Raw genomic sequence first — 24,828 nt, 5'->3', positions numbered from 1 at the left:
TATATATATATATATAAAACATGAAGAGGGATCCACATATATATATATATTCTGCTGTTAATGTTTCACTGCTTTTAACTGACTTTCGGCAATCTGGATTTCGACCATCTGGCCTAGAACCTGTAAGAGTGAGGGTGGAGTACAAAGTGCATTACTGCCAAACTTTGAATGATCAATATTTAATGAAGTTGGATTTGATATTTGCTTCATAACAGGGATATAAACACACAAAAAGTTACCAAAGCAATAGTTACACAAACAACATTGCACAGTATACAATTACATTATTGGAATTAAATTTCATTTATTCAAGTAAACTGGTCCACATCAGACTTATTATGATAAATGCAATTGTAATTTCTATTTTTTTTTTTTAACTTAACAAAAGAGTTGATTATAAAACCTAATGAAGGCTAAATGTTTACACTTTATGAGTGCACCTGAACAAAAAATGAAAATCATCTTAAACTTGCTTTTGACATTAAACAAATTATATTTTTTTAAATATTTAAATGTAAGTAAATTGTGCATAGATGAAAGTGTTTTGTTGAGTTGACAAAACATTGGTTTATTACAGTATATCTTGCTCATTGTTTTCTATTTCATAATGTTGTTATATCTGTTATTTGTTTATTTCCACATCATTCCACAATTAGACATCTTAATCATAAAGCAATTACTGTATTATTCAAATATATGTCCCAGTGTGTGTATTGTTAAGAAGGGTTTTTGAGGGTGCGTTTATTCGAGGGAGGCATTTATTTATTTATTTTGTGTAAAATGGATACGTATGTATACTAAAATAAACACCCCTTGATTTCACTGTTGGAACTGCAACACATTATTATCGTCACAGAATGTGTTATTGCGTGATCATAAATACTTGTTGATCCCAACTACCTTGGAAAAAATCTAATTCTACTGGAGTAGAACATCAATAGAATGTGTTGTGAATGATGTTGCTTCCATTAGATTAGTTTAAAGTAATTTTTAGAGGTGTTCATTCGTTGAAAGAAATGAATGTCTCAGGGCGTTCGAGGGTGTCATTTATTCAAAGTACGGCATTTATTCGAATAAATACCAGACTTCTCAAGTTCTACGGAACGTCCATAGTTGCTACGGAAATTTTGCCTAATTATGGACATTTACGGAAATAAACAAAGACACTACAGAAAGTTATCTTTAGTCTAGACCCAGAAATATATAGGTTTACACATTGTAGAAAGTCAAGGAAAATTTTTTTTTTCGTCAGGACGTTTGGCTACAAAGTCCCTGACCATAGACCTTCAAACCTGTGAGAGGACTGATAAATTGTTGTAAAACCTAAAAAAAGTGCCCCATAAATCATCATATGGTACAGAAATTTTTCATTTACTACCGAAACTAGAAGACATGGTTACAGAAATGCATTTTACTAACTTATGAAGTCTGAAGTACAGTATTTTATTTCAATGAAAACCAGTCTAAAATTTACTTTGAATGAATTTTTAAGAATATTTGAGGACAGTATTCAGTGATGGCTGAACCACAAACCAGTATCAACTATGACTTTCCATCTATCCATGAAAACCAGGAACTGCTCTATGAATCATATACAAGTTCACAAGACAGTGCTATCAGAGTAGAGGTGAGTCTAAAGAAAAATAATCTTGATGATGGTGATATTATTATGTAATGGTGATGATGATGATCATCATCATGTGATGACGATAGTAGTGGTGGTGGTGATGATCAGGTGATGAAGGTGACAATTATGTTCATGAGGATGACGATGATGATGAGGACTGCGATGATAATGGTAATGTAATATGTTGAGATATTTTTCAGAGATAATATTATATTTCAATATTATTACATTTAATTTCTTCGTACATGATAATTTTAATCAAAAGTGTTTTTAGTATGTTTTGAATTATATTGGCTTTACTGTTTGGTCTTTTTTATGTAAGAATTTTTAATTGAATTGTAAATTTGATGTAGTTCAGCTATTTTGCTACCCTTCAAATACTGAATATATTGAAATCGAAAATATATTTTTGTAATTACTGTATTAGTATTTATTGTATTTTTGTTATAAAGTTGTATTTTTATTTGTAAATTAAGATTCATATTGTACGGTATTTCTGTTTTCAATTCTTATTTTTATTGTATAATTTTTTTTAATTTTTGATAAATAAGTTTTTTCGAAATTTGACAAAAAAATTGTTTTTAGTTGATGAATACAGATAGATAAGATTGATAAAAACTGAAAAGTAATATTTTCCTTCTCCCCCAACCTCGTACCCCTTCCCTATTCAGGAGATTACATCAGGTGACTCCCTTCGTATTTTTTAGATTTCAGATGTTGAAAAGAGTGGGGAGTACTTTCTAACTGGAATACTTCGTCGATGCAATCAGCAAGTTCTTAAACCGTACTGGCGTCTCTTATTATTTGTAGGAGTTCATTTTTACTTCATTGGTTGTTATTTGTTTCAACACTCTTCATACATAGTTATGATTTACAATTAAGTAATCTATCCTGTCTGCTTGTCTGTTAAATCTTGACAACTATCTAGGGTTTTGAAATGGGCTATACTTATGGTTTTGAAGGTGTTGCATTTGTGTTGCAAATTTTAAAGAAGTATTATAAATATTTATTATCAAAATAAGCAATATCTGTTATATATTATCTAGTTATTGTAATATTGTTTGTTCTGGCCTTATGAAGTATCTTTATGTAACTATACATTAGGCCGACCAGCCCTCCTTAAACTAATGTTAGAATACCGCACTTTCGGCGGTAAAGAACAATTAAAACCTCATAAAAAAGGCAACTAATCCGTTTACCTATAATTGAATCCAAGGACACCAGTGCTTATCCTTGGTAATGTGTTAATCCAATTAATATAGTGAGATAACGAAACGTTGGTTTATCGAGGGCGGGTTGAGCTAATGATTGGCATCGACTGTTTGAATTTTTTTGTGTTATAATTTTGATAATACAGAACCTTGTACTGTATGCTGTAGTAGTTCCCAATTAAAAATTAATAAATCGGTTATATTTCACTTAATTTAAAAACAAAAATCATAATTAATAAAAATGTGACATTAAAATCACTGTATATAGTATTGTCTTTTAAGATTGGTTGGCGTCCATTTGCCCGAGATCGAGTGCTTCATCCATCATCTTGCAAATGCTGGAATGTTTTATATCCGTTACTTATCACCTGTCTTCTCGTCTTTTCCTACGCTTACGATATCCTAGTTTGCGTGAGCGCACCAGTTCTTGAGAGTACCGTTTATGTAAGTATCAACAGGCTAAGAAATTTTTTTTAGATCTACACACTACTGCCGAGAGGGGGCTGTGGCAAGTACCCAGGGCCTGGGATGAAAGTAATTTTGAAAAAGAAAAAAATTAATAATATATTTTTCATAATACACCCACTGGGTTCCTCCGCCAACTTCCCAGATTCCAGCTTTTGGGGCCCCTGGCAGTTAGAGTACACTGCACTGGGGCCTTGGGCTGCTCTCAGTGGCTGTTTTGTTCTTCTAAGCTATTGAGCTGGTTGTGCAAGGGCTGTAGGAGTAGTTGTATAGTTCCTGGTGTGTGAATACCATATATGTATGGTCCATGGTATGTGGGTACCATATATGTATGGTCCATGGTATGTGGGTACCATGAGATGGTCAATTGATGTCGTGGGTCAGGTTCAGTGAATATGGTGGGTACCAATAATGGTAACAGATTGTACAAGTGTCAGCTCAACATTGTATCCCTAAAATTTCGGATAGAGCATGTAGTGAGGAACTCACTATTGTATGAGAGTTAGATGCATTACATACACACTCACCCACCTATAATAACTACAGTATTACAGTATAAGTCAATCGTGACATCATCACTGTAACTCCCAATGTTATATCCCAAAACATGCACTAAGATTTCATTAGTGCACAGTTTTCTTGGTCTTTTTTCGGTTTGTATGTAGGCCCTCAGGAATTTTTTTCATGCTTTAACTTAAACTTTGTATAATAATTTCCACTGATGTATGATACAACTATACTATATGCTTACATTTGGGAGTAAGAAAAATGTACTTTATCTCTTCAGGATCCACAATCAGGTTCATTAGCCAATGCAACCACACCTTTCAGGAAAAACCTGTGTCACAATATGTTCTCAATTGTCATTATGCCAAGCTGTCTCCATTTTCTCGCTTTTTTGTACGGATTTTGGTACATACGCACCCAGGAAAATGAACAGATATATGCCTTGATTGAACAAGTGTTTCTACAGGCCAATTCCAAGGCACGAGGCAGTGTTACTCAGGCTACAGTTATTAAATCATTAAGGTAATGAAAAATTTAATTATAAATATGTACTATGTTTTCGATAATGAATTATGAATCATAAAACAATACAATAATCATATACTAATAACCACTATATGTTTATCATCTTCCAAAAAAGTGATAACATAATGGGAATTAAAAATAATAATTAGATAATATTAAGGATTATAATAAAATATTTACAATAAATTAAATAGCACAATCATTATGTACTAATACATAATACATTTTTGTGCAATTCTTTTTTTTTTAACATGCCTTTGTTTAATTCTTAATTTTGATTTGTAATTTTTGATGTTTTCTGATTTTTCAAATGTAATTGTTTTTTTTTTTTTTAAGTTTTTGAAACTGTTGTGCTTTGACACTTTTATTTGTTATAACGTGTTGGTTGTTCTTGTTTTGCCATTATAATTGTGGTACTGTCTTTATGAATGTTATCTTTATTACTAATTTAACTGACTAGTAGTGCAATTTTGAGATAGGCCGAATTTTAATCTCCCTAAATTTCAACAATTTTATATGGTCAACTTCAATTTTACATTGTGAAATATGATAAAATATCTAAATTTTTTGTGTATTCTTTTAAACATTTTCTTTGAAACCGCTTATTCAAAACTTTCCATTTGTTTTCTCAAAACTCCTCAACAGACTGGAAGAACACGAATTAATACATAGTTCTACCACTTGGTTAATTCTGGTTTGTGATAATACATTTTTGTTTTAATTTAGTTCCTTTTATCTATCCTAGATTCATCCTGTTTTGTGGTGCTGTCTGGACTTTCGCAGCTCTCGGAATCAATGTCCTTTATGTTCGTGCATTTGGTTTTGCTAACGTCACAATAGCAACAAATAGAAAGTAAGATAATACTAAGAAGCAAGAATAGCTTAGTGGTTAAAATGTATGCCTTCCGATCCCAGTGTCCTGTTTTCAATTTTTGTGACAGATTTTTTTCTCACAATTAAAACTCCACTCCCACTGGGCTTTGTAGGACAATATATATCCATGAAACTGGTTACCTAGTATAAAGAAGAAAATATTTTTAATTTAATTAAACTAATCAGCATATTGATTTTTTTCTTATCATCCATTCTACGTACTGTGCATTCCCATTTTCACTGGATGTTGTAGTTGACCAAAACAGATAGTAGAGCAGTACTTTCCATTTCCAATACGAAAATTCATCATACACAGCCTGAGTATTGTTCAGGCACAAAACAGAGCAATATGCACTCTATTGAGTGACTGCTCAAGTTACCTTTGCAGTGCCAAGGAGGTTATGTATATATTCATTGCTGTTCGTCTGTCTGTTAGCAGGATTACGCAGAAAATGAGTGGATAACCTTGAAATTTAGTCATTACATATTTAAGGTGAAAATTCCTGTATTATTCTGTATACAGACACAGCTGGGCGGAGGTGTGCACTCTGTATAGTGATTGCTCTAGTTATTGTTTGTTTCCACCCTTGACATTATTTGGTGCTTGTTTTTTTTTTATTGCAGTGAATTATTGACTGCTTCTTTACTGGTGATTGACCTTGTGGGTAGTACGATCCAACATCTGATTAATACAGCCATAGTGGTCAATTTCACAGTTCAGTGCGAGGTCATTATATATTATATGAGGATAATCGGGACCAGAATGCAGGAGAAGTCATCTGAACTAAGAACTATTATGAACGTATGCTAATATTCTCTTAATTATTTTTTGTATTATGGCCCTAGCAGAAGCTTAAGTGACAAAAAATTATAATGTATACAACTGTAGAATTAAGGACTGACCAGCACATGATACTGTCACTTGGGGAATAAATTATTGAAATTTTGTATTTTAGGCGAGAATTTTTATACCTTGTGTAGCTTACCCGCTGGCTGCCAATGATGATTTCAAATAAATATAAAATTTTATTTTTGGCAAATTAACACACCCGCCATCACGAAAAAATGGAAATTTCAGAAAAAAAAGTTTGTCTTTATTTTTATTATGCCTGCTACTGCCTTTAAATCGCCAAAAATAAGACATGAATATTTCTTCTTAATTATGGAAATTTAAAGCATTTAACTGTCCCATTACTACACTGTTTACATTCACCAATAACATTTTATTTTTATTTTTTGCTAAATAAGAGCAACATTTTTTTCCCTTTTTTTTTCAGCCCTCTTAAAAAGTCAAGTTCACGAAACAGGTATAAAAAAAGTCTCGCCTTAATAAGAATTTTTATATAGTCATTTGTTCTGTTTGTTGCACAGGATATTTTGAGAGTAAAGCAGTCTATATCAAGACTTAATGGACCAATCGCAAACATGACATCCCTGTCTATCTTCTACTTTAGTCTCCGCTTTATTATTGGTAAATTTGATTATATTGTCGTTAATCTCGCATTTTTCTGACATTTATTCATCCATTCATTCAGGTATTATTTATGGATGTCTTCATTCCATGCACTCCTTCATTCAATCAGTTGTCTAGACTGGTGGCAGCCACTATGTGCACGCTGAATCGGGGGGGTGGGGGGGGGGGTCCGCTTGGTCCCTGGTTCAATTCCCATCGCTGTTCTTGTGTTTCAGCTGCAGTTGGAGGGCTAAAATGCAAGTTTCTATTATAGCGCACCGTCTTTCGGATGAGACGTTTAAACAATTGGTCCCTGTGTGCAAAATGGCCCATGTGTATGTTAAAGAATGCAGTACACTCTTCGGAAAAGAGTAGGTGATTGTCTCTTGGTATACTGCCCAATTCACCACCAGAAGGACCCCATGGTAACATGTCTTAGGACTTTTGTGGGTTATTCTTGGTATGTAAACACACCGAAGGAATCCAAACCAATCTAATCCAATTCATATGTTATGCATGGATACATTCGCTTATATATGCATTTATTTTTGCATGCATTCATTAATTTATCCATTCCGAAACAGGTATAAAAAAAGTCTCGCCTTAATAAGAATTTTTATATAGTCATTTGTTCTGTTTGTTGCACAGGATATTTTGAGAGTAAAGCAGTCTATATCAAGACTTAATGGACCAATCGCAAACATGACATCCCTGTCTATCTTCTACTTTAGTCTCCGCTTTATTATTGGTAAATTTGATTATATTGTCGTTAATCTCGCATTTTTCTGACATTTATTCATCCATTCATTCAGGTATTATTTATGGATGTCTTCATTCCATGCACTCCTTCATTCAATCAGTTGTCTAGACTGGTGGCAGCCACTATGTGCACGCTGAATCGGGGGGGTGGGGGGGGGGATCGCTTGGTCCCTGATTCAATTCCCATCGCAGTTCTTGTGTTTCAGCTGCAGTTTGAGGGCTAAAATGCAAGTTTCTATTTATAGCGCACCGTCTTTCGGATGAGATGTTTAAACAATTGGTCCCTGTGTGAAAAATGGCCCATGTGTATGTTAAAGAATGCAGTACACTCTTCGGAAAAGAGTAGGTGATTGTCTCTTGGTATACTGGCTAATTCACCACCAGAAGGACCCCATGGCAGCATGTCTTAGGACTTTTGTGGGTTATTCCAAACCAATCTAATCCAATTCATATGTTATGCATGGATACATTCACTTATACGTGCATTTATTTTTGCATGCATTCATTAATTTATCCATTCTTTCCATGCATGCTGAACAATTGGCTGAGAGCTTAATATTTAATTAATTATATTCATATGATATGTAAATGATATTGCATGTCAAATTTGCCAATTCTTTTGATTTATGCTATATTTATAGGACTGTGCCTTCTGATCTTAAACGATGATCGTCGTCTAGTGGTCTGGTCTTACTGGTCAACATATTGCCTTATTTGGTTTGTTATCATGGTGTGTCCTCTCTTTCAAGTAAGTACAATACTGATATTTTTCATGTTGACATACTATAACATCAGGGTAACCCCCTACTTAGAAATCAATCATCTGAACTTTCTTGCCTCAGCTCTTGGGCTATCTCCAATCATCTTAAAATCAATGCAAACAAAACTTTCTCCGTGTGTTTTTGTCAAGAAAGCTGCCGACAGCTTGTGATAAACTTTTCTGTTTTCTTAGATAATTCCACTTTAGAAAACAGATCATCGGCTAAGGTCCTGGGTGTTATTCTTGACGACAAGCTTAAATTCCAAGACCATGTACAGTAATTCATGTTGTTGCCAAATCTCGAGCTGCTCTTGGAGCCCAGCATACCACCTTGTGTAGAGTATCTGTGAATACATGGCTACATAGAGAGAATGACACTGACCCAAGTACGGCTCATGTAATATTGTTTCTGGTTCTTAAACTTCATTGTTCTTTTGTCTGTCATATTTTTGACTTCTTGCGGAGGGGCGCCATGAGCATTTTCTTTAAACGGATACCAGCGCTTTAAAAGTTTTCATTATTATTATTATTATTATTATTATTAATCATTTAAGGCAGCCCGAGTTAATGCTACTTGTGATATGTACAAACAAGAAGGTCATGAGGTCAAAGTTTTTGGCTACCTGTCCAGCACCCAAGTTGAACTAGATTCATTTCTGCTGTTCATAACAAGTGCTAAACTAAAGGTAGGTGTAGATCTTAATAATAGTAAATAGTAATAATAATAATGATAATAACAACATAGGGATTTATAGTGTACCTGTTTCCAAAGGGTACAAGGCACTGGCAGTGTGTTATATTACCCCTGGTCATCGAATCCATAACCAAGTGCAGCCTCCTTCACTCCCTGGGGAGTATTCGTAGTCTTGCTTCCAATTTAATGCCAACATAGACTAATACATTCAATGCCACGTCGTCCTTCCAGGTACCCATTTATACTCCTGGGTGAAGGGTGACAAACGTAGGTAAAATGCCTTTCTCGAGGACACAAGCGAAATTCACTGCAAAGGTTCGATCCTCTGACCTTATGTTTGAGAGACCGAAACGCAACCGCTGTGCCAACCACTCCTACAGAATATATAAACAAATGTATTTATTTTAATTTCCAGTGAGACCAAGATACTAAAAACGGATAGAATGCTCTGAATATAAAAAAAAACTTTAGCACCGAAAAGCATGGTGGGAATACAAAAAATGGGACGGCGCCCGTATGTCAAGGTATATGAAACCTTATTAGTAACAGAGTTTCCATCATTAGCAGAAAGAGAAGCCAGGCCACGTACATTGGTATATGCGTAAAAGCTATGAGGTATATGAAGCGGATATGCAGAATTCTATCTTGTGTTCTTATTATCTTTGGTGAGACTCTGTTTTCACCGTGTTACAGATGAACTACCTAAATTTGTAGAAGTGGTTTCCCGCAGCAGGAACAGTTTGGTTTTCAATCCTTGAGGTCGGGGGTTCAATTTGTCACTGCGCATTTCGCTTGTGTCCCAAGAGCATAATTGGGTACCTGGAAGAATTAGAATGCCAAATGCACTGATTAGCTGTTGCATCATTTAGAATACTCCCCTCTCCCAGGGATCTGAGTTTTGGCTGCAGTAATATTAATAATAATAATAATGTGAAGAGTATAGAGGTCTTGGCATGATACATTATTATATATGTTTATAACACACCCAAATGGATTCCTGTCATTTGATTGGTAGATTTCATATCACGTGACATTGGTTATTTACCCCATTTTGTCACTCATCATGGAAATTTATTTCCATCCGTACATGTTCTTTCCATCTGTTTTTGCCCATTGCGCGGTGCCTAGGAAACGATAGAACTTCAACCTAATACAATCTTTTGATTGGTTAAAAAGACGCGAGACTTTTCCATTAGAAAAAGGATACATTTTTTCATGAACTACTAAATGACAAGAATCTCCATTCAGAGAAAAGGTAGATTTTTTTAATAAAATATCAAATGACAAGAATCTATTTTAGATGTGTTATAAAACAAATGATGGAAAGAATATTTCAAGATTGACTGTTCCATTCAACTCAGCTCCGCTTCGTTTAATAGTCAGTCTTTCAACTCTTGAAAATATTCTTCCCATTGTACTCATAAACATTTATTATTTGTATACTATAAAATTATTATTATTATTATAATTTTATTATTAAACTGATTGCCAGCCAATAGAAGCAAAGTACTTATAAATGGTTATCATTTCCTCTTTCGTTTTCATTTTAGGTGAAGCTATTTTGCATGCCAATAAAAAAGTCCTACATCTGTGGTGTGTTTATCATTGGTCTCTTAAGCCTGGCTATCCTGCTTCTAACAAAAGTTATCAAACCTGTGGATACTCTTTTTTTTTAGTTTAAATGTTGGCAATGTACGTCCTTGCTCGGGACATCCTCTACTTCACTACGGTACAGATGGGTACATTTGTGTAAGTTCGTCATAATTAAATTGCAGTGGCGGATTCAAGTGGGGCCCAGCCACTCCCTCCTCGCATCCTAAATTTTTCAAAATGATAACAAAAATTAGAGAAAAAAAGAAAATTATATTCAAGTTTAAGTCTGCTATTTCTGGCCATCTAGAGATGCCATAATCATAAATTTTCTTAGCTTAGCCCTAAATATGTTGGGGCTGAAGTGATATAGGCCTCCATCTGTGAAGCCCTTCACTGGGCACCCTCTATTTGGAATTGCTGGATCTGCCACTGAATTGATTATTATTTGTTTACTATTAGCTAGATTGGTTAAAAATAAATGATTTTAGACATTTGTAAAAGCACAAATAGATCTACAGTATCTCAGTCAGCATTATAAGTGTTTGATTGTACCTCAATAAACAATGAGCGGTCCATGAACACAAAATTCTAGTCCTTAGACGAGACTTTTCCATACCTTGTTTCGTGAATTTATTCTTTTAGAGAAAGGCGGAAAAAAAATAAAAATTAAAAAAAAGTTTTTTTATTTAGAAAATGGCAGATGGAGGAGAAAATTAAATGTTAATGGTGAATGTAAACAGTGAAATAATGGGATGGTTAAATGCAATAAATTTGTATAATTAGGAAGAAATATACATATCTTATTTTTGGAGATTTCAATGCAGCGGTGGGTGTAATAAAAATAAAGAAAATTTCGTTTTTTTCTGAATTTCCTTTTTTCGTGTGTCTAATTGGCCAAAATTAAAATTTTATGTTATTTGAAATAATTGCTATTGGTGGGAGGGGGCGGGTTGACTAAACAAGGTATAAGAAAAGTCTCGCCTTGGATAACACTATATCAGTCTGGTTATTTTTGCCCTTACTGTATGTTCTACTTTCTTTGTTATATATGTAAACTATTCATTTACCTTTGGGTCTTTCTATGAGTCTCTTTGTATTACTTGTAAATCTAACAGATGTTTCTTTATGCAAATGCAAAATGTGTTAATACCATTATGATCTTTTTTTTAATTGTGGTACCCCATTTCTTTAATAACTCTTAATTTGTTACTTTATAGTATAATTTAATAATATGTATTATTTACTCGAATGCATCCTCATCTGCCTTGAGCTATAAAAATGCATTATTGTAAAGAAATAGGCTTACTACATAAACGTTTGATAGAATTTGTTAATTAACTTAATGTTATGTTTTTGTTTGTTGTAGAAATTGAGATAGTTATGGTTTTTATATGTTTATAATATGTTTATAAAATTTTTATATTTATAATGGTGGCATTAGCATCCATCCTTTAATTGGGATATATATATTATATTAATCATTTAAAAAATATATTTTTGCTATTTGCTATATTATATATTTTTTACAATCAATTCATTTTTCAGATTAAAAGAGGTCAATTGTTTAAAAAATTTATGTTTAACATATTTTTATAATAATGTTTTGTACACTTACATTCAGTTTTCAGATAAAAGAAAACTATCATTTATGTAATATATACGATATTTTAATCTTGATGATTGTTAACTTTTCATTTAATTTTTATTACTAAAGAGTTGCAATCAATTTTTTTTATTGAATATAAATTTTTTTATGATATTATTTAAAAAATATTTTTGTATACATGGCTAAAGTATACTGGATATATCCAGACATCTTTCATGTTTCTGATATAGTTTTAAAGATGGGGGGGGGGGGGATGTGCAAAGTGCCAGGGATAGAAAGCTTGCTAAAATGAAAACCCAGAACCCAACGAACAATGGCAACAAGCCATGATATTTACCAGAGCCGAGTTGGGTTTTTGGTGCATCTTCTGCCAGACATTCTGTATCCTTCTACAGACCACCTCCACCTTTTTTCATGCAGCAAACATCTCTTGCAAAGTACTGTTAGAGGCCAATACTAACAAGCTCTAATTTCTAGAGATGTTAAAATTCCCCTCTTGAATTGTTCTTATTATATAGTTTTTGAAATATCCATAACTTGTTTTGATAAGCTTTTATTCTTAAACCAAATGATATATAATATATTCATAATAATAATAATTCATAATAAATGTTAATAATAAGATGCAATTATTTTATTTATATAATTATTATATTTATTTTGTTAAAAATTCAATGGAGTATTTAATGACTTTTTATATTTTTTTACAGTTGCTAGGTCAAAACATTAGTACAGTATTATTAGTATATTAGTTATAATTTTAATATTATAAAAATTAATTATGTATATATTTATAAGGTTTATCGTTGTCTACATGTAAATGTCTTCATACAATAATCACATTTATATATTTTGTGATTATAAATAATAATAATTTAATATTACAATCTCTCAATATTGAGATGAACATACTGCCATATGCAATTTAAAAAATAGGAAATCCCAAGGAAGAAATACATATATACTACAATAAATTGAGAAGAATAATTGAAAGAATTGTAATGTATCCCAGTGTTTATAGATCATTCTCAACAAACATTGTAGGTTTCAATATTTACTATGATTTATGCTCCAACCTAGTGATCAGAAAATCATTTTTTTTTCTGTAGTAGTAAACGAATGAAATGCAGAAGAGTAACCGTATTTCAGCATAGGCAGAAATAGTATCAATGGATACAAAATAACTCAGGGCTAAAACGACCAGGACCGAAACAATTCAAAACCAAACCGACCCTGGCCGAAACAACCCTACGCCTGGTCCAATTGGTGTTTTGTTCTACTGCATAGTTGATGGCAAAGGACAATGCATAAATAAGCGAAACACATATGTATGGCCTTGTTGTAATTAAACAGTAAATGAAGATTTGTTGAAGCCTACTGTAATATTAACTTAAAAATATAATGCAAACAATCGAGTTTAAGCCGACTCTATGATTGTACATTTTTGACCTTCAGCATTTTACTGTGGGCTTATTCTTGAACATTCTCTTTCATGGATGGTTTTAGGTTGATTAATAAAACAGTTGTGAAATACTGTACATCAGATTATGTATGACAATGCCCTATTGTACATTAATCGTCTCGATCCCCTGTGTAATTCACTGTTCCCTGGTGTAATATATTCTTACAGATACAATATATAAACAAAATTTTATGAATTTATAAATTTTTGGTGGTGATGATGCATGTTTATGACGTGATGATGACATGAAGATTATATGATGATGGATAACTCCAAAATTCGTATTTCACTTTTACTTTTTTGAGGACTATCAATTTAAAAAATGTCAAACTAGGGCCTTTGAGCATAAATTTTCAGAAATGAGCTGCTGTAGGAACCAGTTTAGCTGAGAACCGGGCCAACTGTATGATGGCGTGACAATTTTTACCAACACACAATCGGTGTGATGCAAACGAAGGATAACCGATTTAAAATGGCGAATCTGAAGACTTCATCGGGAGTTTTGGATGATTCGTAGATCTATCATTTGTATGAATAATGATTCAGCTTCACTTCAGATTAATTTTGTTCATCAAAAAAACAATTACTTTCTGAGAGTTCCAAAGTTAACGTCTACATTAAAAATGCACATAAAAAGGTTTAGAAAGAAAACATACACATGATGTAAAAAATCATAAACGGCGAGAAGGTTAATCACTTATCAAGACGTCTGAGAAACCTAATAGGCCTAAACGTATTGCACTTTTTAGATGTCTAATTGTTTTTACCCTTTGTCATTTTGTCATCTACCAAGTACAATACGGTTAGGCCTATTTATTAGGTTTCTCAGATGTAACATTAAACTGTCATTTTGACAATGATGGACTAAGGTGCACAAAACTAACATTTGTGTAGATGTAGAAAATTTATTAATTTTTCCTGCGAAATGAGTCTCATAAACGACAATACACCACAACATCGGTAAAATTAATGTTGAAATAACGAATATAATTTCAGTCTAATATATATATATATATATATATAGCCCAAGAAACCAGATGTTTGGTTTCGTTACATCGATGATATCTTCATGATCTGGACCCATGGTGAAGATAGTTTGGATACGTTCCTATTGAACATTAATTCGGCTCATCCCACAATCAAATTCACGCAAAATACTGGAAAACAACAATGCTGTGGGAAACAATGGCTGGATCTCAGTAGAGATACAAAAATGATAAGCAACAGCTAAAAAGTATATATATATATATATAATTTTTTTTTTCTGTGGGGGGGGGGACGATTTATCATTTTAATATCATTGCGTACAGTATCCTAAGTACTGTACTGAAATAGTCCATGTAAACTTTGCGTTTTATTTTGCTTCTGACGCATTGTGTGACGCATTGTAGACGTTGTTTACAAGTTCGACAGCTTGGGGTAATTTCATTGGCTAAGATTTTCTTGGCTTTTTTTTCGCAATTTTCGCTGCAAGTTAAGTAAGCGCGAGAGCATTACCATCTGAAGGGCGGCGGCGAAAATGACTTGTTGAGCGTCGTTTATTATACCTTGTTTTGTAAGTTGTACTCTGTATACTGTATATATTGTCATTATAATATAAAAATATCTTTTAGCTCTATGTAAATAGCAAAGAATAACAAAAAATAAGTAGGCCTAGACTTCGTATGTCTTAGTTAGACCAGGGAGATGTACATCTCCCTGGTTAGACCAGGGTCCCTGGCAGGGAGTTGTTTAATCAACTCCCTGTTTAGACCTAGCAACTCCCAGGGCTAGGATTCGAAGGATTCAGCGGGATGTGGAGTCAGTTAGTCAGTCACTGTCCTATTTATTTAGATAGGCCTAGACCTAGTTATTGGCATTCCCTTTCACATGACAAACATAACACATGATGCTTTACATAGGCTAGTCTCGTGAGGCTTAGGGAGTGGAGTGGAGTTGTTTTGGTCATGAGAAAAAAAAATCCTGTTACCGTGACATGAATTGAATCCAGAGCCCTGGTATTGGAAAGCAAGCATCTTAACCACCAAGCTGTTCAACTCCATTTTTACTTGCTAATAATAATACTAATAAAGGGCTGGGGTTACAGTGACTTGGCAGGTTTCCCTTGCATATTATTATTAAACTTCTTTCTTTATCTTCACATTGAAAACTACCGTCTGTTTTTAATTATAAATATCTGTAAATGACACATTTTATCACCTATTTTACACCTTGAATGAGAAAATTGTATACAAATATCTGAACGTCAATTTGAGCAAAATATTAAGACAAATTGCACAAAATCACCCACTAATTTCCTTTTCTTTTTCAGATTGTTTTTAGGAAGCTTTGAATGAAGTCTAACTAGACCAACACAGGCTGTAATTATATCTGACAATATCTCTATTTTAATCATAGCACTTCACTGATTTAATAATTTAAATGTCTTTATGTTCAAGTAAGTATAACAATAATCAAAGCATATTATTATATGTGTATGACACTATTTTTAGTCTTCAATACTACTCCCACTAGGTTCAGACGTACAGTAAAAACAAAAATTAATTAATTTGCATTAACATAACACGATCCATCCATATCCTTCTCAGACTCTAGCTGCTTGCACCACCACTTCCAACTTTAAACCTCAATGAACCTCACTAATTTATCCATCAGGCTACCTACCAATGAGCAACTGATTTTACATCTATTTTTCTGCCTAGGTACCAATTTTTGTTCAATAGATACGTGTGCAAAACCAATATTAGTATAAATCCCACACTGAAATAGAGCTTTATGGTCCCTATTTTTGTGGCTCTTTGTTAAATTTATGTTAACAATAATATCTGTAATAATGTTTATTAGATACAGTTTTTACATTTATGATGTATCATTTATGTATTAATATTATTTTTCAATATAAGATTAGGTACTGAATATGCTTAATGTTATATTTTTGCAGTGTGCTTTAAGGGGAGGGATTCCGATCCTGACCCAACTCAAGAACTAAAGACAGTCGCTGGCGATGTACCAGAAAGGAGAGATTTCATACATGAGGTTGAGAAAGCGATGAGCTTAAATAAAAAGGGTATGCTAGGTTGTCTCTCATCAGGGAGTGACCAAACAACTAGAGGAGGTAGACTAACATTAATTAGGGATTAGTAGGGGGATTTATATACTGTATATAAAGTAAAAAATTGTCTCCAAAATGGTAATTTCAAACACACGAATTACTAAAAATTTTCTTGGCTTATTTCAAATAGAATGTGCAATAAAATATTTGAATATGCCAAAGTATGTTCGTTACGTGCTGCTGCTCAGTACAGAGGCAGGAGTGTGCAAAAGTTTTTGAGGCAGTGTTCAGAAATTTAAAAATTGATTAAGTTAAATTAATTAGAGATTAAAATACATTATCTATAGGCCAATATTAATCAAATTTAAATTGATTTAACATTGAAAAAAAATACAAATTCCAAAATTCACAAATCGATCACTCGAGTCCTTATATACAAAAATAATTCAACAGACTGAGTCAAGATCTATCGTTTAACAAGCGAGTTGCATAGGTGGCAAGATTTAGCACAAATGACTTTCATGATTTCCTTTGGGTGGGAGCAGTCTAATTGCTGATCTATTAAAAACATAGTAATCATTTAGTGGGTGTGTAGGAACATCAATGATCAATTTAATTTTTTTTTAAATCCTTCCTTCATAGATAGCATTAATAGTTGGTAGGTCAGCACAAATAATTTTGCCTGCACGTTTCCTGATTTTTTCAATTGTTTTGTAAATGGAGGCTGCAATGCAGATTCTTTTCAGGGAAGATCTGCTCAGATTGACATCAATAATTAGCAAACGGCATCATCAATCATTCAGAGAGGAGTTGAATTTGTTGGCAGACAATTGGCCAACTTTTCAGTGTGTGCCCAGCCTAAATCTTTGGAAATTATAATGTTTTCCTACATCACTAATTTTTATATAGTTACTGTATGAGATAGGTTAGAAAAAGTATGTCAAGCTCTATGTAATAGTTTTATTGTTTTAAATTTCTTGATATATTATTATACAGATAGTAGTTATTGCGATCACATTTTATTTTGAAACTTGTATTTATGGTTATTTTGTTGAATATTACACATTATGAAGTGTTACAGGACTTTTATAAACGTACAGTATTTTGTCATCATAATCTGTTCTATAAGACTGCACGTCACATCATGGACATTACTTGCACTTAAAAGGGCCTGCAGTGGCAAAGCAGCATTTTGAGAATTCCTAATTGGATTTATGTACAGTTAACACTTTCCATTAAGTAATTAATTTAGAGATTGTGGTTTATGATAACAGATTGTATAATTATATCATTTTTTAACAAGTGATTTTTATCATTATTTCAAGGTGATGAACAAAATTTGAATTGCTCCGACATTTTCATTCTTCACTGCAATAACATGGAGGACAAAGCCCTTGCGAAAGAACTCAGCGATAAATTTCGCAGCATCGAATCGCATCTCTACGTTGTCCAACAGTCGGACTACAAAGCACTACGAACCAGACCGCGTATCACGCAAGGTGCAATTAACTTCTGTTCCCGCCTCATCGTCGTCTTATCAGATAAATACATACAGGAGGACTACGGCTTGCTGAGGAAAATGCTGACGCACAGCGGCAACCAGCAGATCAAACAGAAACTCATAGTGGTCCGCAGAGTTGAAAAGAAAAATGTACCAAACGAACTACGCGAGGATGTTTATCAGACAGTTGAATATAATGTAGAAACAGATAGTAAATTTTTCTGGTATAACAAAAGTTTCTTTCAGAGAGCAGTCCCGCCTTCATCTCAGATTCTATTCTATACTAATTAATTGATGTCATTCCATATAGTTGGATGGAGCTACTCGCATATATTGCCACCAAATATTTTACCGTTTAAAATATTCCACCCTTAATTTTAATGTCTTTTTATAATGTACCGGTAACTGTTGAAAAATGCATTTTATAAACTACTGTATAAGTATGTTGTATGTTTTTAATGCAGCTACTAATATTTTTTATTTTTTTTGGATTTTAATGTTCAAATTTTGTTTTCTGCTTGTTGTATGACCCCCAGTTAGGTTTTTAAATCTAGGTATAGGTGTCCAATTACCTTTTTCCAAATTTCAGTGTTATATTGTACATAGTCAATGAATTTTGTTTGCTCCTTTAGAACGTGTTTTAGCGAAAATGTAAATTACTGTATATGATAGTGTTATATTTTAAATAATCACTGTCACTTTTTAATAATTGTGGCTTGTTTTAGTGCACTGTTTGATATTTATTGCCTTGTATACCATAGCATATATAGAAGTCTTGAAATTGGGGGAAGGGAGCTTGATGGAGGGGTGAAGTGTGGGGCCCCCTCAATGATTAGGTTAGGGGAGGTAGCTTGCAAAAAAAGGTGATACCTGTATTTAAATACTTAAACGTTATCCCCGCATCCCCTAGATTTGCCACTGTCTGGGATAAATTAACACAAACCAGTTTTTATCAGTCCAGTACTCCCATCATTCCATCCTGTATTAGTGCAACATTCATCATAGAGGGCGGTATTTAAATTTAATTCCGGCCACTTTCAAAATGCTGTATGTATTAAGGGATTTTGATATTTAACAAATACAGTATATGGTGTAATATATTTTTAACATCATGATAACCTGAGGCTGAAATCATGAAGTTTTGTGTGTGTTAGATAAATCGTGTTTGCCGTACCATGTGAAATATTTCATACTTCAACCATGCTTTAACCAACGTTCTTTCTTTTAAAAATCCATGTTGAAATAGTTTTTATTAAAAAAAAGCTGCTATGGATAATACACAAAATGGTCCAATTTCAAACACAACCATTGACTTTCGTAGGTCAGATGCCATCTGCGAGGGTCTAGTGGCTTAAAAAAACGAATGGATTGTCATTAAAAACAATAGGTTGCGCGCACATCATTTTCTCCTAGAATCATGTTGGCCAATGACCCTCAGGCGTAGCGAGTGCCTTGCTTAACACATTTAAATTCTCAGCTTGGTAACTATGTATGAATTTATGACCATGTTATGTACGTAACATGCGATGTTACTAGTCTATTCATTGAAAGTGCAATAGAGTTAAGATGTGTAAATCACAGGCGTGTTCACTTTTAGTGCTTTCAGTACAGTACTGTAATATTATCTAGAATAAATTGTAACCACCATTACTCTAAATACTGAATTGTGTATTTATTTGGTTCTTATATTTCAAGAGAGGAAAAACATTGTATTACAGTATATAATAACACACCTAAATAGATCCTTGTCATTTGATTGATGTATTTTGGTTATTACACCATTTCATCACTCATCATGAAAACTTAGTTCCATTCGTTTTTTCCCATTGCCTACCTCAACCTAATACAGTACAATCTTTTTATTGGTAGTTCCATTCGGAGGAAAGGTAAGACTTAACTCGCTCTATATGCCAAGGATCAATTTTAGGTGTTTTATAAATCAAATACAGTAATGTATGTTTTTAATAGCACAATGCAAAGGATTTTTTTAAATTTCATTTAAAGATTGACTGTTCCATTTAACTTGGCTCGACTTTCAACTTATGAACATATTCTTCCCATTGCACTCATAAACATTCATTATTTGTATACTTTTTCCTGTAACACCCTCCATCTCCGAAAAAATGCATAATAAATTGATGATTGTCATTTTGAAATTTTCTGACCCTCTAGCATTAAGCCATCAGCACTTCTCCACTTCGGTTGGGACAAATGTTGGCAGTCTCGGGCAGCTGATAACCCTGGCTTAATTGCAGTTGCAAAGTGAAGATTTATCGAGAAACTGGACAGTTTTTAGCTGTTTTAAAACACATTATGGCAAAACTTTTTGTTTCAAAAAGTCGCAGCCAATGGAGTGTCTTGGGCTGTCTGAGAAGGCACAAAAGCTCACCTAATTCCTACCCCTGTTCATCCCTAATAAATTTTTTTTAAACTTTATTTACGACTACAGTCGCGAGTAATGAGGCTGCTAGATTTGTGCCTTGAAATGAAAAAAAAAATGGTTGATTTTGGGCTTCTTTATCTAGATTACTTGAATAAATTGTGGTCTTATTGGTACCTAAATGCACAGATGCTGGTATGCAGTGCACACTACACAACATCAAGCCAAACACACAGAAACATACTTCATTTGTGAGGTGTCATTTAATAGTATACAGTAATTCACAAAGCTGTTTATTTTTTTTTTCCTCAAGAATAGTGATTCTCTGTCAACAGTTCTTAGATTTCATATATAAATCCACAAGCTAGATCCTTGATGGGTACAGCATCTGCAAAGAGAACATATAAACAATAAATGTATACAGTACTGTAATAATGAAATATAAAGCTAAATTTTTCATGGGGAAATTCCTTGCTAATCCAGGTACCAGTTACCACCAGAAACTGGCAACCCTTAGTTCAACCCTTAAATACAAATATGTTAATCTATGAAACATATTGATGAATATGACATTTAACAATTCATAAACTCTACATACTGTACCAAATTTTAATTTTTTAACAATATCTAAATCGAACTGTTTCACATGCCAAATCGTTGTGTTTTTCATTAATTAACAATCTGTTTTATCTAAATCAAACAATTTTTAAATGGCATTTTGGATTCGACTTAGGCTCTTTCAACTGTAATCATAACTGAGAAAACCCTAGAACTAAAACTTACCACTCGAATACGTTTGCCTATGGCTTTGGCTGGGAGATTTCGTCTAAATTTAGCTCGGACTGCACCACTTTTGCCATGGGGCCTGGTAATCTTGCCCCAGATCACTCTAGTGTTGTTTGGTTTATCTGCACCAGGTGTCCTTGTCTTACTGTAAAATAAAAAAAAATAATTCGAACTCAACAGATTTTTTATAAAGTCTGTATGGACACATCAAAGAAATTCATCTGGATTTAATGTCAAATAATAGCCAATAGTTAAAGGTTTTTAAGCATTCACTACAAACATTTTTTCAAGTGTATAACAACACGAGTGAAACCCAATGCAAGCAATTCCAGCTCAGCATTATTGGTACTTGTTTAGTTAATGTTTAACCAAATAAGTAACAAAACAATAATTCAATGAATATTTGTTTATAAACACTTTTATTTGGCAACTTGGCACTATTCCTAACAATGACACATTTGATGGCCCACGCAAAACAAACTGTACCACTAATACTGAGGGATGCTACTGAATTTCAAAGTACAGTACACAGACAGAAAAAAGGTAGCTTACTTTTTTGCTTTGTAAACATATGCACACCTCTTGCCCATGTAGAATTCAGTTTCTCGGCGACCCTCCACACCCTCAATCTTCAAGAGGGCGGTATGTTCATACTGATTACGAAGACCTCGCTTGAAGCCAGTGAAGACGGCTCTTGTGTACAGCCTGTATATATGTGAACAAAAAATACTAGTTAGAAAAGCAGCAATGATTTATGAAATAATAATGTAGGTATTTTAGATGGCTATAATCTTTTAGGAAAGGAGATACAGTACTGTAAAGGTTACAGTACTTTTATAAAAAAAATCTTATTGTTGCACAATTTTAAGTAACCTTCAATTCCAGTATTGGTACACTATATTGTTTATTATATGGATTTTATGCGCTGGTCTCTGTTGGCAAAGTTTGTAATTGTACGGTATGCCAGTTCAAATTCTGTTTATATGGAGAATAAAGAACTATGACTAAATATATATTTTGATGTGATAATACACGCGAGTATGCAGTATATTCACAAATTACTTGCAAAAATATAAACAATTAGGTAATATTTGGTTGTTTAGTTGCCGGAACTAATGACTTCACTTGCCTTTTGGTTGCCACCATGTTTATTTCTCTGCTCTAGAGCCCTAGAATAAAAGTATAAACATTCAATTGATAATATTAGTAAAATAACTCTCTTTAAAAAACTGCACAACAGGCCGCCTCCAATTCCTTTCAATGGAATTTTGTTAAAGTATTTGGCATGAAATGAAATGACAGAAAATAATCAGGACATGAATCCTTTTTACAGTTTGACTACCATGTTTTGATAGTTGCTATAGAGTGCTTATGAATATGACATGAGTAAACACTAAAAGTGCGAGTAATTTGTACTGTCTGTATTAATTTATGTCCCTCCCAGTGGCGTTTAGGAATGGTTGGGCATCACAGTCTTGGTATGGAGGAACTGGTCTAGGCCTAGTTATTGAACTAGGGGCGCTGGGGCCCCGAGGGGAGCACTCGTGTTTCGATTGACTATTTAATTAAGACCATGTTTTAGTGTTTAGTTGGCCCTTTTGGTTTTGCAACTAGGCCTAGCTAGACTGTGAGCACTTAGTCTCATTGTTCTTGTATATTTTTCGGTCTAGCCCTAGGCTAGGACTATAATTACTATGGATGCCTAAATTATGAATGTAGGCCTAGGCCTAGCCTCTTTAGGATGAGGCCTAGCCTCTTTAGGATGGGCCTTGAGGCTTGGCTAGGCTACACCCAATTATCCGTTGATCCAATAAGACATTGGCCATTTTCTTATGACTTTTGCTGGCAAATTACAGTAATAATACATTTTTTAGTTAACATGAATGGAGCATCCAGTGTAGGGCTTGGGCTAGGAGAGTATGTATAGCCCTTGAGCAGGGCCCAGCTAGCTAGCCCTCTCTGAGTGAAGCAGACTTAAAAAATCCTTTGTAATCGACATAAATCCACAATTATTTAAACAATATAAACCCGGAATATAAGTATCAATTAAAATATAAGTGAGGTTAGGCTATATTTATTACAATTATATATACAGAACATCCACAATTTAACATAATATTCACTCTTTATTAAAATGTCACCATAAGACTTACGGAGATTCAATGGAAAAGGAATATGTTTGTTGTAATATATATGTTTACTCCACTGAACCTGACGGACGACGCATGTGGTGCAGTGGCTATAGTTAACTATTACTCTTTGTTTAAAACAATTATTTCGTTGAATTTCATTAATATAGTGTTCTACAATATTATTTAAAGTTAATAAATATGTATTTAAATATTATTTTCTTTTTATTTCTAAAATTTCAAAGCTTATTTTCATTTAATTTGATTCTTTTATTTGAAACTTTATGAAATAGACAGCGCCACGGAAACCAAAAAAGCAAAACAACAACATACACGTTCCCCACACGCGAAGCGGCCAGTCAGTGAAATGATGAACAGAGAATAAACTTATTTTGTGGTTCAAAATACTTTTTCACGTAAGACTTCCATTTAATTCGAATAATGTTTTAATACTATATGTTGTGTTTTATTAATAACATATACTTCAGGGGTTGTTTTTTTTTTTTTTTTTTTTTGCCTCGCTTAGCCTTAGTTAGGCTAGGCCTAGCTAGGCCTAGCCTAAGCCTACAGTAGGTCTAGCCTAGCCTAGATAGAGAGGAGTAGAGAGACTCGGGCTGGCCACTTCCCCCTGTTGTGGTCTGGTATATTGCTCCTGCGTATAGTACTAAGGGGTGCAGGTCAACTCGGCCACAAGTCAACACGGCCACAGTCAACTCGGCCACAAGTCAACTCGGCCACAAGTCAACTCGGCCACAAATCAACTCGGCCACAAAAGGTTCGGCTACAGCCAACTCGGCCACAAGTCAACTCGGCCACAAGTCAACTCGGCCACAAATCAACTCGGCCACAAGTCAACTCGGCCACAAGTTATATAATGTAAATTTGAGTATTTGCATCCTTTTTCTTCAATATATGATTGAAATAAAGTACACAGTATGTTTTAGTAAAACAGGACCACCACACTACCAAAAGAGATTTGAATGCTATTGCCTATGAATTAAAAAGAGTTATTTATTAATTTGTTCGTCTTCTGTTTACTCACAACATTCTACTTCAACAATAATATTAAACAACAATAACGACAATGAATTAGTAATATTTACATTAATAATACTAATTAATCATTATGACGATAATAAAGGTGACAACAACAACATTAATAGTAATATTTATTTTAACAAATAGTAATAATACTAGTATGGTAATAATAACGATATTTAAATATCAATTTTAATAACTAATTAGTGATAATAACGATATTGAAGGTGATAATTGCAATAATACAACAATAATAAATTAAAGATAATGTTTATTTTTATAATAATAGTAATACTAATTAGTAATAATAATAATAATGATACTTAGGCCTACTTAGTAATAATAGGGTAATAATATCGATAATAAAGGTGACAACAACAACAATAATATTAATAATAATAATAATA

General features: G+C 33.4%; 4 protein-coding genes across 6 annotated transcripts in view; 3 read left to right on the top strand and 1 right to left on the bottom strand.

Annotated features, from left to right (window-relative positions):
* Positions 1–1,470: 1,470 nt before the first annotated feature.
* LOC117117656 lies at positions 1,471–11,140 on the top strand. Its single transcript, XM_033262045.1, has 10 exons — positions 1,471–1,627; positions 2,335–2,433; positions 3,121–3,282; positions 4,091–4,332; positions 5,081–5,188; positions 5,833–6,010; positions 6,580–6,679; positions 8,062–8,168; positions 8,735–8,866; positions 10,425–11,140. The coding sequence occupies exons 1-10, from the start codon at positions 1,517–1,519 to the stop codon at positions 10,548–10,550; spliced, it is 1,365 nt and encodes a 454-aa protein (XP_033117936.1). The 5' UTR covers positions 1,471–1,516; the 3' UTR covers positions 10,551–11,140.
* A 3,794-nt stretch (positions 11,141–14,934) lies between these two features.
* On the top strand, positions 14,935–19,752 carry LOC117117618. Of its 2 annotated transcripts, none has more exons than XM_033261986.1 (4): positions 14,935–15,090; positions 15,847–15,972; positions 16,477–16,602; positions 17,913–19,752. In XM_033261986.1, exons 2-4 carry the CDS (start codon positions 15,957–15,959, stop codon positions 18,377–18,379), a joined length of 609 nt encoding a protein of 202 aa, XP_033117877.1. In that variant the 5' UTR covers positions 14,935–15,090; positions 15,847–15,956; the 3' UTR covers positions 18,380–19,752. The 2 variants fall into 2 exon arrangements, with proteins under 2 accessions (XP_033117877.1, XP_033117876.1); XM_033261985.1 differs by having other exon boundaries at positions 16,477–16,650.
* A 960-nt stretch (positions 19,753–20,712) lies between these two features.
* LOC117117621 (60S ribosomal protein L35a-like) lies at positions 20,713–22,533 on the bottom strand. The gene is made up of 4 exons (XM_033261989.1): positions 22,384–22,533; positions 21,807–21,959; positions 21,252–21,399; positions 20,713–20,856 (listed from the first exon to the last, which is right to left on the bottom strand). Exons 1-4 carry the CDS (start codon positions 22,398–22,400, stop codon positions 20,833–20,835), a joined length of 342 nt encoding a protein of 113 aa, XP_033117880.1. The 5' UTR covers positions 22,401–22,533; the 3' UTR covers positions 20,713–20,832.
* Positions 22,534–23,670: 1,137 nt separating this feature from the next.
* The window catches only part of LOC117117617 (dynein regulatory complex protein 9-like), an 8,351-nt gene continuing 7,193 nt past the window's right edge, over positions 23,671–24,828 (top strand). Inside the window, exon 1 of one of the 2 annotated variants that reach the window (XM_033261983.1) lies at positions 23,671–23,799. The gene's annotated coding sequence lies outside the window, so the exon portion shown is untranslated. The remainder of the gene's footprint in view (positions 23,800–24,828) is intronic. The other variant, XM_033261984.1, reaches the window with a different exon arrangement.

The sequence above is a fragment of the Anneissia japonica genome, unplaced genomic scaffold (genome assembly GCF_011630105.1).
Source record: "Anneissia japonica isolate Jap-2015-1 unplaced genomic scaffold, ASM1163010v1 scaffold3334_len1275209_cov185, whole genome shotgun sequence".
Classification (NCBI taxonomy): Eukaryota; Metazoa; Echinodermata; class Crinoidea; order Comatulida; family Comatulidae; genus Anneissia; species Anneissia japonica.
This window is presented reverse-complemented; position numbering and strand designations above follow the sequence as displayed.

Coding starts and splice junctions, on each gene's coding strand:
- LOC117117656 (XM_033262045.1), top strand. CDS start 1,517: ATGGCTGAACCACAAACCAGTATCAACTATGACTTTCCATCTATCCAT. Junction 6,680..8,061: donor TAGTCTCCGCTTTATTATTG/GTAAATTTGATT, acceptor CTATATTTATAG/GACTGTGCCTTCTGATCTTA. Junction 8,169..8,734: donor TGGTGTGTCCTCTCTTTCAA/GTAAGTACAATA, acceptor TAATCATTTAAG/GCAGCCCGAGTTAATGCTAC.
- LOC117117618 (XM_033261985.1), top strand. Junction 16,651..17,912: donor TGACCAAACAACTAGAGGAG/GTAGACTAACAT, acceptor CATTATTTCAAG/GTGATGAACAAAATTTGAAT.
- LOC117117621 (XM_033261989.1), bottom strand. Junction 21,400..21,806: donor TATGTTTACAAAGCAAAAAA/GTAAGCTACCTT, acceptor TTTATTTTACAG/TAAGACAAGGACACCTGGTG. Junction 20,857..21,251: donor TAGGCAAACGTATTCGAGTG/GTAAGTTTTAGT, acceptor TTCTCTTTGCAG/ATGCTGTACCCATCAAGGAT.